This window comes from Camelina sativa, chromosome 5 (assembly GCF_000633955.1).
Source record: "Camelina sativa cultivar DH55 chromosome 5, Cs, whole genome shotgun sequence".
Classification (NCBI taxonomy): domain Eukaryota; kingdom Viridiplantae; phylum Streptophyta; class Magnoliopsida; order Brassicales; family Brassicaceae; genus Camelina; species Camelina sativa.
This window is the reverse complement of record NC_025689.1, coordinates 8,925,789-8,938,102: the sequence shown is the minus strand read 5'-3', so window position 1 is coordinate 8,938,102 and position 12,314 is coordinate 8,925,789. Positions and strand designations below refer to the sequence as shown.

The 12,314-nt window shown below is 36.2% G+C and overlaps 4 protein-coding genes across 4 annotated transcripts; all 4 read left to right on the top strand.

Moving 5' to 3' along the window:
- On the top strand, positions 4,655–5,621 carry LOC104786259. Its single transcript, XM_010511618.1, has 2 exons — positions 4,655–5,013; positions 5,284–5,621. Exons 1-2 carry the CDS (start codon positions 4,735–4,737, stop codon positions 5,503–5,505), a joined length of 501 nt encoding a protein of 166 aa, XP_010509920.1. The 5' UTR covers positions 4,655–4,734; the 3' UTR covers positions 5,506–5,621.
- On the top strand, positions 6,808–7,953 carry LOC104789036 (putative F-box protein At2g33190). Its single transcript, XM_010514788.1, has one exon. It carries the CDS (start codon positions 6,808–6,810, stop codon positions 7,951–7,953), a length of 1,146 nt encoding a protein of 381 aa, XP_010513090.1.
- LOC104786258 (putative F-box protein At2g33200) lies at positions 8,208–9,553 on the top strand. The gene has a single exon (XM_010511617.2). The coding sequence runs from the start codon at positions 8,225–8,227 to the stop codon at positions 9,359–9,361; it is 1,137 nt and encodes a 378-aa protein (XP_010509919.2). The 5' UTR covers positions 8,208–8,224; the 3' UTR covers positions 9,362–9,553.
- Positions 10,437–11,603, top strand: LOC104789035 (putative F-box protein At2g33200). Its single transcript, XM_010514787.1, has one exon. The coding sequence runs from the start codon at positions 10,437–10,439 to the stop codon at positions 11,601–11,603; it is 1,167 nt and encodes a 388-aa protein (XP_010513089.1).

Below are 12,314 nucleotides of genomic sequence, written 5' to 3'. Positions count from 1 at the left end.
CAAAATATTAACGTGTATTATGAGTCGGGTAATAAAACGGGTAATGAGACGGGTAACGAGACACTCAAAAATTAAATTAATATCCGATACTCGATCATTATTCACGGATAATATAATTATTATACCCTTCACTCGACCCTAAAGCTGCGGGTACCTTTTTTCGGGACAGATACAAACCGAAAAACGGGTCCAATAAGGGTATCGATAGTAGTTTCTAGGCCTACCTATTAGTAGTTTAATATGAATCCATATAGTACTATATTATATAACATGTAAATGAATGATACAACATAAACATAATATTAACAAATAACAAAAAAACAAAAAAAAATTCCCGCGCTACCAGCGCGGGTTATTATCTAGTCTAGGTTTTATTAGATTTTTAGTAGTTTTCAAAGAAAACCAAAATCAGCTGCAGGATGCAAATTTTTAGGAAAATTAGATTTCCTAAAAATCCAGGTTTTATTCGTTTTTCGAATGAAATTTTAGGAAATGAAAAATTAGTAAAACATAGATTTTGGTTTTTCTTTGAAAATTACCAAAAACCAATAAAATATGGATTCCCTAATTTTTAGGAAATCTAATTTACTAGTTTTCATTTTTAAGCATGACTTGAATTTTTTTTCTGTGTTTTTTTTTAAATAAATTTTTAACACAGAATCTAAAAACCATTAACCAAAATCTAAAATCTAAAAACTAAAAACTAGAATTCAAAAACCACTTAAAAACTTGTAAACATTCATTGCCAAAATAGTTTGATCTGAAGTAGGGGGTTTGGGTGTTAAATGCCCACCCGAACTAAATGTAAAAATATGAATTTTATGGGATTTGAACCCATAACCTTGAGCATTTAAGGGTGCATCTATAACCATTTTGGCATTTTAGTTTTTCTGTCCTAAAATGAAATGTTAAATATTTATATATATAAAAGTTTTCTAAAATTCATAAAAAAATAAAAGTTAGTTTTTTTTTGTTCATGGCTTGACTGAGTTCGGATATACTCGAATTACCCGAATGGGTAATATCCGAACCCGACCCAAAAATATAAAAAACCCGAACAGATTCTATATGTCTAAACCCAAAAACCCGAAGGAACCTGAATGCCCAGGACTACTCCACAGTAAAGAAATGGTATTTCAGGTCCGCTTTGGCTCCTGATCTTGAGCTCGCTGGCCTCAGACCTGGCATTGCCTTGTGTTAAAATATTTATGAAAACTATATATTGACCCAAATATATTTGCTTTAAATTCGAAAATTCTCCATTAATTGTTTGACTAGGTAGTAAGCCGTGCTACAGCACGGGCCAAAATATTTATTATAACTTGAAATTAATAATACTGTCTCTGTTTTTTCAGATTATTTCGCCGTTTTCAATCATTGTGAAATTAGTATGTACTTATTTATTACATTTGATTGCAGTGAGCACGATATTGATTCTGACACAATCTACCTTCCATTCCTTTATTACCATACCTCTGGCCTCTATCCTCTCTTCGGGAGACTCTTCACCCTTTGGTACTGTAATCCAAAAACCCGAAGGAACCTGAATGCCCAGGACTACTCCACAGTAAAGAAATGGTATTTCAGAACATTGCCTTATGTTAAAATATTTATGAAAACTATATATTGACCCAAATATATTTGCTTTAAATTCGAAAATTCTCCATTAATTGTTTGATAGGCTACCATATTAACTATTAAGGACACTATGATTGTGACCGGGGAATATGGGGTCCAACAGGACGATCGTGGGTAGAAACTGTTCAACGAAAGAGACTAGATCATCAGATAATCACCGTCTGATGTGGAATCACTTAACTTTTTCTTTTGTCAACGGAAGCACTGAACTACACATATTTACTTCTTCTCTTTTTTTTTTTACAATTTTCTCTGATCACTAACCATGCTTAAATATGAAATTACATGAAGCTTTTGTTTGTTTTAATTCTAACTTTAGAACGTGATAAACACTAAATAATATAATATAAACACATTATGAGGTTCATGTTGCTTGACACGCAATGATTAAATTATAAGAACAGAAAAGGGCCTTTACTCCCCGGGGTCCCCAAAAATACTTTTTTGTTCATTAACATTTTGGTATAAGTAAATAACATTTTACATCATAGTTGTTAGATATTTCCCCCACTGGTAAAGGCGGCAAATTTAAAAATGAAATATGAAACATTTAACAAAACCAAGTGGGTACTTTAACATTTGCATAATAGTTTGGATGTATTGGTAGAAAGGTCCAAAGAATCTTCCAAGTAAGTATGTTTCATGTGGACTTAATATATCACTGTGACAATCGAAGACTTCAATTTAGTAGTGATCCTTCCGAAAAAGAATTTCGACAAATCTAACTCATAAACAACATTATTGTATATATACAAATATTAGTCCAAAACGGATGAAGGATTTGTGTTTTCTCGCAAAAAAATATTTTCTTTTGTTAATTGTCATGTGACATTAGATTACCTCTTTTGTGAGTTGGTCCATAGCCACTATATGGCTATATGTATATCCAATAAAGTCAGTTAGGTGATATTTGACGTTATAAAATGTTAGGCAAAAATGAGAAGATAAGCACTAGGAAGCTAGCTACTCTCCACGCTACATTTGGTCACGCTTCCCTTACTCTTCTCCTCTCTTTTTCACTTAATGAATTATAAAATCAAAATATTATGTTTCTTTTCAATTGAATTGGCCACTTCGACAAGTTAGGATTATACTATTTTGATGAAAAATCATTTGCTTTTCCTAAAAAATCTTAGCAACAAACATTTATATTATATATATATATATATATATATATCGGTTGAGATATGAGATATCTATGAAAACGTATACTTATCAAAAGAAGACTTTTAATACGACCCGTGATTACTTGTCATCGATCGTCGTTCGATCGAAGAAACTCATGGAACTGATTTTAGCAATCAGTTAAATCTTGCACACAATACAAAATGTCCTTATAGTTAATAAATACTAACACTTTGTGTAAACAAATATACAAAATGTCCTTATAGTTGTTGTGTAGTGTTAGTTTATTAAATTACTCGATGCTAACATGAGTCCGGCTCTCCGCAACATTTATGTAGAAGTCGAAGCAGCCGGAGTCTTTATTCTCGTGAACCTAAAAAAGAAAAACGCGTCGTATTTTTACAAGATCGAGTGAATTTTTCTTTTTATATTTTTGAGAAATTTGTTTTGTAGAATAACTCTTATACGTAATAACTTGTAACGGAATCATACGTTTTAAGCATTAAAGTGATAAAATTAGTCACAATTAAGCATCAATCCCAAGATAACACTTTAAATGTTATCGAATCTCAAGCAATAAAAACTCATTAAACAAAACTTGTTTACACTACAACAGTCCAACGATTACGCAGCGCTGTATTTAAATAGGAATATAATACAATAATAATAACCATGATATTAAAACTGACAATAATTTATGTTAAATGTTAGTTAGAAGAAGCAATATATATATGACTAATCAAGTTATTGGGAGTTATCTTAGAACATATTTAGTCGAAGTTGCTCAGAAGCTCTGGGAGATTTAGATCTGCCAAGCTTTGACTCAACAGGCGTCAATAAGTTAAGGTTTTAATTGTTTTATTATTATCTATACATTTTTTTAATGAGCGCATCGCCCACTTGTTTTTCTTATTACACTTCATATGTACACATATTGACATATATACAAAAACAAGTAGTGGTTTTCTAGTAAACTTAAGAAAAACTTGTATAAATTGTTGAGATATGATGTATGTAATCAACGCGAATCTTAAGTATGCAATATATAATCCATCATATAAAATATTATCTTTGGAAAGAACGATTATTATAGCTATATCATCAATAAACGGATATGCATTTCTCTCTTTGATTGTATTCGAAAAATATCTAATGGTTGATCCATCATCCATACATGCATGATGCATCTAATATATATATACCACCATGAATTGTGCATTATTTTAAATTTTTAATACAAATTCTTGTTAGGTTGCCTTGCTCCATTCTTTTATTCGCAAAGTCATTCGCAGTGTAAGGCTTTGAATGACCATGTGTGAAGCAAGACGAATTGATGATGAAAGACGGACGAATATATAATGTACGTATGTATATACTTACATACAAAAACAATTAAACATATACGAACTCACACGTTTCATGTATACACGTACATACGTATTCGTACGTCTCTCTGTAAGACCCACAAGCGTGTGAAACGATACATATGGTGGATAATGCAACCCCACACATGTCCATGTCACCTCAAATCCCATTTTTCCACTATGCCATTTGTAACCATGTGACTTGTCAAATACTCTTTATCATCATTCAATGACACTGTATTTGTTGTATCTATATAGTAGAGATCTTTTTTTTTCCCTTTTCTTTTGGAATGATATCTAGTAGAGATCTTTTTCACCATTCTTTTATTTCTCGGTTCTGTATGACTTTGTGTGAGAGGGATGACCAAACAAAAAGAAATGTAATTTATCAAAAACTAAAAACTGTAAAATGATTGCATGACCTTATGGGCTTTTTAACAATTACTGAGAAGCCCATACTATTTCGTAGTCCTTAAGCCCATGTATTTATAGATTTCGACTGAAGTGAAAAGGAACGGTGAGGTTTCGCCACGTCACCATCAACATTATCAGAAACCACATAAGTCCTTTACTAGTTTAGGCAGATTTTTTGCGGTACTGAGTGGCCATGGGACTGGTGGCTCTTCCGATCAACCACCGTACGGCTCCGCCGGATTTTTCACCACACAAAACGGTGAATTCAGTGTTTAACAGTATCGGACTTGCTGTACGGTTCAATAATGTTAAAACGAGAAAGCCTGTGTATTTAGGAACGATCTTAACGGAGAAATCAAGAGCAAGAACACTAACGACGGCGGAAGCAGTTTCCGGCGGCGGAGTTTCGCTTCCACCACTGGATTTGACGGAGGATAATATCCATCTGGTATTATCCGAAGCTCGCATCGAGGTAAGCTCGCTTTTTTTTTTCTAACCGGTTTTGCCCAATTCTAGATTGGTATGGTTCAGAACCGGTATTCAATTTAACCGGATTGCACCAACCTTTCTGGTTTGGTTTATTTCGTGCTCGGAAAAAAACAGAGCATTGTTGTTGCTTGTAGAGGAAGTAAACTTTGTTTTCCGGGTTTTAATAGAACTAAACTAAAGTTTTGTTTCCTATTTATAGTTCCCAATTTATGAATCTTTGATCGAGAATAATGTTTTGGTTTACGTACGGCAGCTTGCACAACTGTTTGACTCATCGGTTGGGATAACAGGACAAGTAGAGTTAGTGGAACTAGACGGACCATTCGTGAAGATAAGTTTAAGAGGCAAGTTTTGGCACACACGTGCAATGGTTCTAGCTCGAATTGGGAACTACATGAAACAGAGGATCCCTGAGATTTTGGAGGTTGAGATTGAAGATGAGAAGCAACTCGATGACAGTCCTGCGAATTTCTAAAACTTTTTTCCATCTCTTCTTCGCTTAATGTGACTTGATGATGCTTGTGAGGACCCCTGCTTATGAGTTGTTGAAAGTAACTCTGTGTGAGTAATCTAAAATCGATTTGTAGCATAGTATACTGTATACATCGTTTCTAGAAGCCTAGACTAGCCTAGGTAGGGCTGGGCATTCGGGTTACCCGTTTGGGTTCGGGTATTACCCGTTCGGGTTCGAGTTCGGGTTAATGGGTAATGGAAAATAGAACCCATTCGGGTATTTTACTATTTTGGGTTCGGTTCGGTTCGGATAGTACCGGGTTCGGGTCGGTTTGGGTTACAATTTTCAGAATCCAATTAGTACCCGAACTACCGGGTACCCGAAAAAATATAATTAAAATTAATAAAATTTAAATAAATTTAGTTTTATATCAATCAATGTTTTATAACCGCAAGAAACAACAGACAAAAGCCGTTTTATGGGTGGACGAGAAAACCAAAACGTACCTTGTCGTCTGGTCGATAGGTTTCTTCTACATGATGTTCACCAAGAGTGGATTTAAATTCTGGAGAGAGATACCTACAAGAGAAGGTCGTGATGAGAGTAGCCCTGGATGTCTTGACCTTGTCTACAAAGTCAACAAGGTATACGTTTTATGTCGACAAAAACAAATCAGAATCTTGTATTTTTTCTCAAAAAGTCCCTAGAGTGGAATCGGGTAATGTTTATAAAATTCCTTTTACAAATTATGCAAAAAGGACCGTTCGGAGGATCATCGGTGTTACTGTCTCTGGAGATGTTTTGATGGTTGAGAGTCGGATGAGGAAGATTTTCAAATTTTTTAGGATGTGTTTACAAGGGACAAGATGGGAACCTATGGTGTCATTAGTGGATGAGTCTTGGATTATGGATCTTGGTGTGACTATACCAGCTGCAGTTATTGGCACCCAGCCAAACTCGACTTATTACTCTAGTAACAAGTATGTTTATCGTGGCCATGTTCCTACTCGATCGTTGGTGATCCAAAACGATTTCAATTGTCAAAATTATGGTTCCGTGAGGTTGTTTTTTCCTAGTCTACAATAGTTTTGAATGGTGGGACTACAGCTACAAATTTGATTCCATTGTGTTGCTTAGATTGGTTATTTATTTATTTTATTAATAAAATCCTTTTTATCACTTTTTTCTTGTTTTAGTATTGGTTTGGTTTGTTCGGATATGACCGAAATATCCGAATTGGTGATTCGTTTTATTCACACGAGAAAAAACAAAAAACCCTAAAATGTAATAAGTCGCACGCCTCCAGAAAATGCTACACGAAAAATGTCTAGAGATGACAATGGTTGGTCAAAGCTTTATCCTGATCTTTTGCGACCGATCTTCGAAAGCTTAAGTTGCTTAGATTTTCATCGAGCAAGAACAGTTTGCTCAAACTGGTATGCCGTATCTCAGACATGTCCTCTGTATCCATGGCGAATCGTATTCCGAGGTAATAACTCTGTCTTGTTTGATCCATTACAAGACAAGATCTACACGAAAAATCTTCTTGGAATCGACTTATCCAAATTCCATTGTCTCGCTAGTTATGGGAATTGGATACTAATCGTAGATCCATGTCTAGATTTTTATCTTTTGAACGTGTTTACTCGCGAGGCGATCAAACTTCCTTCACTAGAATCATCGCTTCATGGTGATCGTCCTTTTAGGTTCATACGAAATGAAGAGTTTGAATACTTCCTTGAGCTCTACGGCACCAAGTTTCTCTTGACGTGGAACGACTTTAGGTTTGAGAAAACAGCTATTCTGTGGGTAAACGGGAGGACTGGAGATTACGTCGTTGCTTGGACTATCAAACAGTTCTATATCGTCTCATACAAGAATATAGGAAACGATGATGATGGTGATGACAAGGGCTGGAGTATTACATGTACACAGTGTGAGGACATGGCTTATAGAGAAAACAAGCTCTATGTGTATACTTTTGATCATTACATCAACATACTTGATTTTTCTGGAGATATCCCTAAAGAAACCAAGGAAGAGAACCATTATCTTAGTCATCCGTTTCGCTTCGTAGATACGATCTATAAGTTGAGACTTGCGGTCACAAGAAAAGGAGAGGTTCTAATCGTTCTGAGTTTAGAAGGGTTAGATGATAGAAAGTTTTGCATCTTCAAGCTGAATCTTCAGATTGGTGATTGGGAAAGAGTAAAGTCCTTGGGAGATGAAATGTTGATATTTGGTCATGGGGTCACAATAAGAGCACCGGACAAAGATATTAGTGGCGGAGGACTCAAGAGTGATTCAATCTGCTTCCTTGATGATGACCATTTGTTTGATAACACAATGAAGAGACAACAACCAAGTTGCGGTGTGTTCGATCTTGCCACAAGCACAATCACATGGCATACAAGATTAGAAGATCTGTCTTCCAAGATTTGCTGGTTTGTCCCAGGATATGCTAATTAGTCTTCATAAGATTGAGTTAGAAACTCTTCCTTAGTCTCTGATTTGGGTTTTTCAAGTATTTTGATTGTAATAACATGCTTAAAAGTGATTTCACTTGATACCGTGTGATATAAGTAACCTAATAACGATTGTTTTTAGTTCGTGCGCTTTGGTTGTTTAATATGGGCTTAGGCCCATTAATCCTTTGGTTCAGAAACCCTAAACCCATTTAATCGTCGTCGATACATACTCTGTTTTGTGTGAGTCTCGGAATGATCTGAAAGAGACGACAATGTCGCGATCGAGAACTTGTTATGATTGGTCAAAGCTTTGTCACGATCTTTTGCCATCGATACTAGAAAGATTACACTACAAGGACTATCACAGAGCGAGAACCGTTTGCTCAAACTGGTACACAGTTTCCACAACTTGTAAGCGACCTCTGTATCCATGGCGAGTCGTCTTCAACGAGAGCTCTGCTTTAATTTTCGATCCCGGAGAAGAACAAACCCACGAAATACAACATCCAGGAGCCGATTTTTCAGAAAGGTACGTACTTGCTAGCTGTAGCAATTGGTTCTTGATGGTTGATTCTTGTTTAGGGTTTTATCTCGTAAACGTGTTCACTCGTGAGAGAATCAATCTCCCATCGATGGAGTCATCGATTCTCGGGAAAGAGAGAGTTGATCAAGAAGTTGAGTGGAAACATTACATCAAGCGTACGGACATGGTTTCTATCAAGAAACAGGCTTGTCTTTGGATAAATGAGAGAACAGGGGATTACGTTGTAGCTTGGAGTGTCAAACAACATTACTTGTTCACATACAAGAGAGGAGATGATTCATGGTCTAATCTCCAAGGCGCAAAGTGTGTTTCTATGGTGTTTGATAAGGAGTACAAGCTTTATGTGTATACTGCTGATAACTACATCAAGATTTTTGATTTATCTGGTGATTTGCCTGAGGAGATTGTGGGAATGAATCCGTATCGTAACCATATGTTTAGCTTTCGCTCTGTTTCCAAACGTGGGGAACATATTTGGAAGCAGAGAGTAGCGGTTACTAACTCTGGAGAGGTTTTGATGATCGTGAGCTTGAAAGGGTTAGAAGATAAACGTTTGTTTTACATCTATAAGATGAATTTGGGGAGTTGTAAATGGGAAAGGGTAGATTCTCTTGGTGGTGAGATGTTGATATTTGGTCATGGGGTCACAGTAAGAGCACCAATCAAGGATATTAATGGTTTGGGAATCAAGAGTGATTCAATCTGTTTACGGGATGGTGATCTTTGGCCAGTTAGTTTTTATTTTGATATAGTACAATTGCCTAATTTCGGTGTGTTCGATCTTGCGACAAGCACAATCACAAGTCCTAAATCATTAGATGTTTCGTTCAAGAAGAGTTTCTGGTTTGTTCCAGGATATGCTTAAAGGATTTTGTTTTAAGAGATTGGTTTCTCATTTGGTCTAAGTCTTGATTCAGAGGGATTCAGCAGCTGAAGCAGAGCCAACTTGCCAAGTTGTTTGTTTTGGCTACTTTTTTTTTTTCTTTGGATTTGTTCAAGTATTGTGATGGTTGTAAGCTTTATTTTGCGGATGAAGCTTTTATGGTTTATCTTTATTTTGCGGATTAATACAATGTTTCTAGGGAATTGCGGTTTAATGAATCTTTGGTTGAGAAAAGTTCTTATATAAATCTTATAACTGATCCCCTCTCAAATGCGTGTATGGAACCGAACTATCATTATTGCATTTCAAAACTTAAAACTTTCAAAATTGTAGTGTACTCTTCACGTTTGGTTAATTAAAAGAGGTACGTCGAAGAGGGAGAAAGTGATTACAAAATGTGGAGATGTTATGGGCCATTCAGAATTTAGGAATTAGGATGGTACAAGAAAGGGAAGTTTTGTTTCGAATTCTTTAAGATGGATCTTGAGAGTAGGGGGAAGCGGAAAAGAGTAGATTCTCTTGGAAAAAATGAGATGGTTACCTTTGGTCTTGGAGTCGCACTAAGAACACTTGACATGAGATGAGATGGTTACCTTTGGTCTGGAGTCACACTAAGAACATATATCAATGGTGGTTCCATCTTTTTTTTTTGTTGAAGATGATCTTTGGCCAGGTCAAAAGAAATGCGATGTGATCAATCTTGCGACAAGTACAATCACATTGGCTAAAGCAGTAAAGCGTAGGTCAGTCTTTTGGAGACTCGGCGATGGTTTTTTTTGCTAGACTATTTTATTTATTAATTTTTGTTACAAAACTAAAATCCCAATCCCACTCAACATACAATTATAAAAATATTTTATTCCGCTTCACAATTAAAAAAAAAAAAAAGAGTAAATTATTTACTATACTACCAAAAAATAATAGAAAAAGTAAATTATTACTATACTACCAAAAAAGAAATAGGAAAAGTAAAATTATTAGAATAGATAAAAGGTAGGCTTAACCTAACTTGGTAGACAAGGAACCTTAAGAGTTAGAGAATCAGAGAGAAGAAGAGATGACATCTCCAGGAGACGTCGACTGGTCGGAGATGTGTCCCGATGCCATGCAATTGATTATCGAAAGCTTAAGCTGTTCAGATTTTCATCGAGCAAGAACCGTTTGTTCAAAGTGGTACTCTGTTTCGAAATCATGCGTGGCAGGATTATGGAATAGGTATCCATGGCTGATACTTTTCCGGGAATCTTCCGTCTCGAAACCGCCCACGAAGCTGTTCACTAAGTTTTCTGACACAAATTCTTGTAAGCTGTTCGATCTTCGAGAAGGAAAGATTTACAGGAAAAGATGTCTCGGAGACAAATTATCCGAGAGCCGTTGCCTTGCGAGTTACGGTAATTGGATACTGATGATGAATCCGAGTCTCGATTTCTACGTCTTGAACGTGTTTACCTGCGAGAGAATCGATCTTCCGTCACTATCACTCCCAGGTGAAGTGAGATTCCCAAGAAAAGACGATGCTAGGTTCCTCGAACAGTCTTGGTCTTGCTTAGATCGTGAGATGGCTGTTTTGTGGATTGATGAGAAAACGAAACATTTTGTCGTTTCCTTGATTTGCGATGATAAGTACTTGTTCTCATACAAGAAAGGAGATGATTCTTGGTGGCGCCTTGAAGGAACAGAGTGTTTAGCTATGGCTCACAAGGACCAAAAGCTCTGTGTTTATACCTCTGACCATCTCATCAAGATTCTTGATTACTCTGGTGATATCCCGGTAGAGATCATCGAAGAAAACCCTTATTTGAATCATCCGTTTTACTATGATCCGAAACCGTGGGAATACATTTGGAAGAGGAGATTAGCGATCACGACTTCAGGAGATGTTCTAATCATTCTGAGCTTAAAAGGAGTCCTTGAGTACCAAGAGAAAATTTTGTTCTACATCTTTAAAATGAATCTACAAGGCAAGGAATGGGAACGAGTAGATTCTCTGGGCAATGAGATATTGGTTTTTGGTGATGGGATCACATTGGCAGTAGCATCAGGTAAAGAAGAGATTCGTGGAGGAGTCATCTATTTCGCTCCTGATGATGTTTGGCCTCAGGCCAACTTTCCAAGTAGTCCCGGTGTTTTTGATCTTGCAACAACCAAAATAAGATGGAGTCCACCTCGACTAATTTACAGGCCGCCCAGCATTCGCTTTCGCTGGATTGTTCCACGGATCTGATAAGAATGTATATCAACCTGCGGTTTCTTTTTAGTGTCCAATTTTATTTCTATTTATTTATTTCATTACTCTTTGATGTCTTGCTTACATACATCTACAACTTTAATTAGTAAAGCAGAGTTTTCAAGAATCATAGTACCTATGTGATCACTTTTGCATTTCTTTAGTTTTCAAGAATCATAGTTTTTGTGTTAGATCATTATAAATATATATATTCCTGCGGCAAATCATTCATCTACTAACCTCAGCCATGTGCTCAAGTTTGTTGCAGTCTAGGGCAGAGCCTTTTCAATATTCGAAAGACACAAATATTAATGGATTCAATACTATGTTTTAAAAATTTAAATGATTTGATTTTGATGATTTTAGAGAACTTGTTATGATTTTATTGTATTGTAGAAAAAATCCAAATCTCATTTTTTTTTGTTTTGGTGTGAAAAGGGGAGACTAGGCCTCCCATTTATTAATAAAGAAAAAAAACAATTACACAGGAACATGACGAGGTTGCGCACAACCCATGACGTCCTCTAACAAAATAGACCGGACAGGCTCCGGACAAACAGCAAAGGAAGAAAAACCTAGAGGCAACGTAAACACATAGTTCGCTAATCCATCGGCAAGACGATTAGCTTCCCTATACACATGACTAATACGGACTATCCAGTCCCTCGATATGAAGCCATAGCACAGACGTACTAGGAAGGACAGCGG

Excerpts from the sequence above, each read along its gene's own strand:
- LOC104786259 (XM_010511618.1), top strand. The coding sequence starts at position 4,735 with ATGGGACTGGTGGCTCTTCCGATCAACCACCGTACGGCTCCGCCGGAT. Across the intron at positions 5,014-5,283 it reads TATCCGAAGCTCGCATCGAG|CTTGCACAACTGTTTGACTC; the intron begins GTAAGCTCGCTT and ends TACGTACGGCAG.
- LOC104789036 (XM_010514788.1), top strand. The coding sequence starts at position 6,808 with ATGTCTAGAGATGACAATGGTTGGTCAAAGCTTTATCCTGATCTTTTG.
- LOC104786258 (XM_010511617.2), top strand. The coding sequence starts at position 8,225 with ATGTCGCGATCGAGAACTTGTTATGATTGGTCAAAGCTTTGTCACGAT.
- LOC104789035 (XM_010514787.1), top strand. The coding sequence starts at position 10,437 with ATGACATCTCCAGGAGACGTCGACTGGTCGGAGATGTGTCCCGATGCC.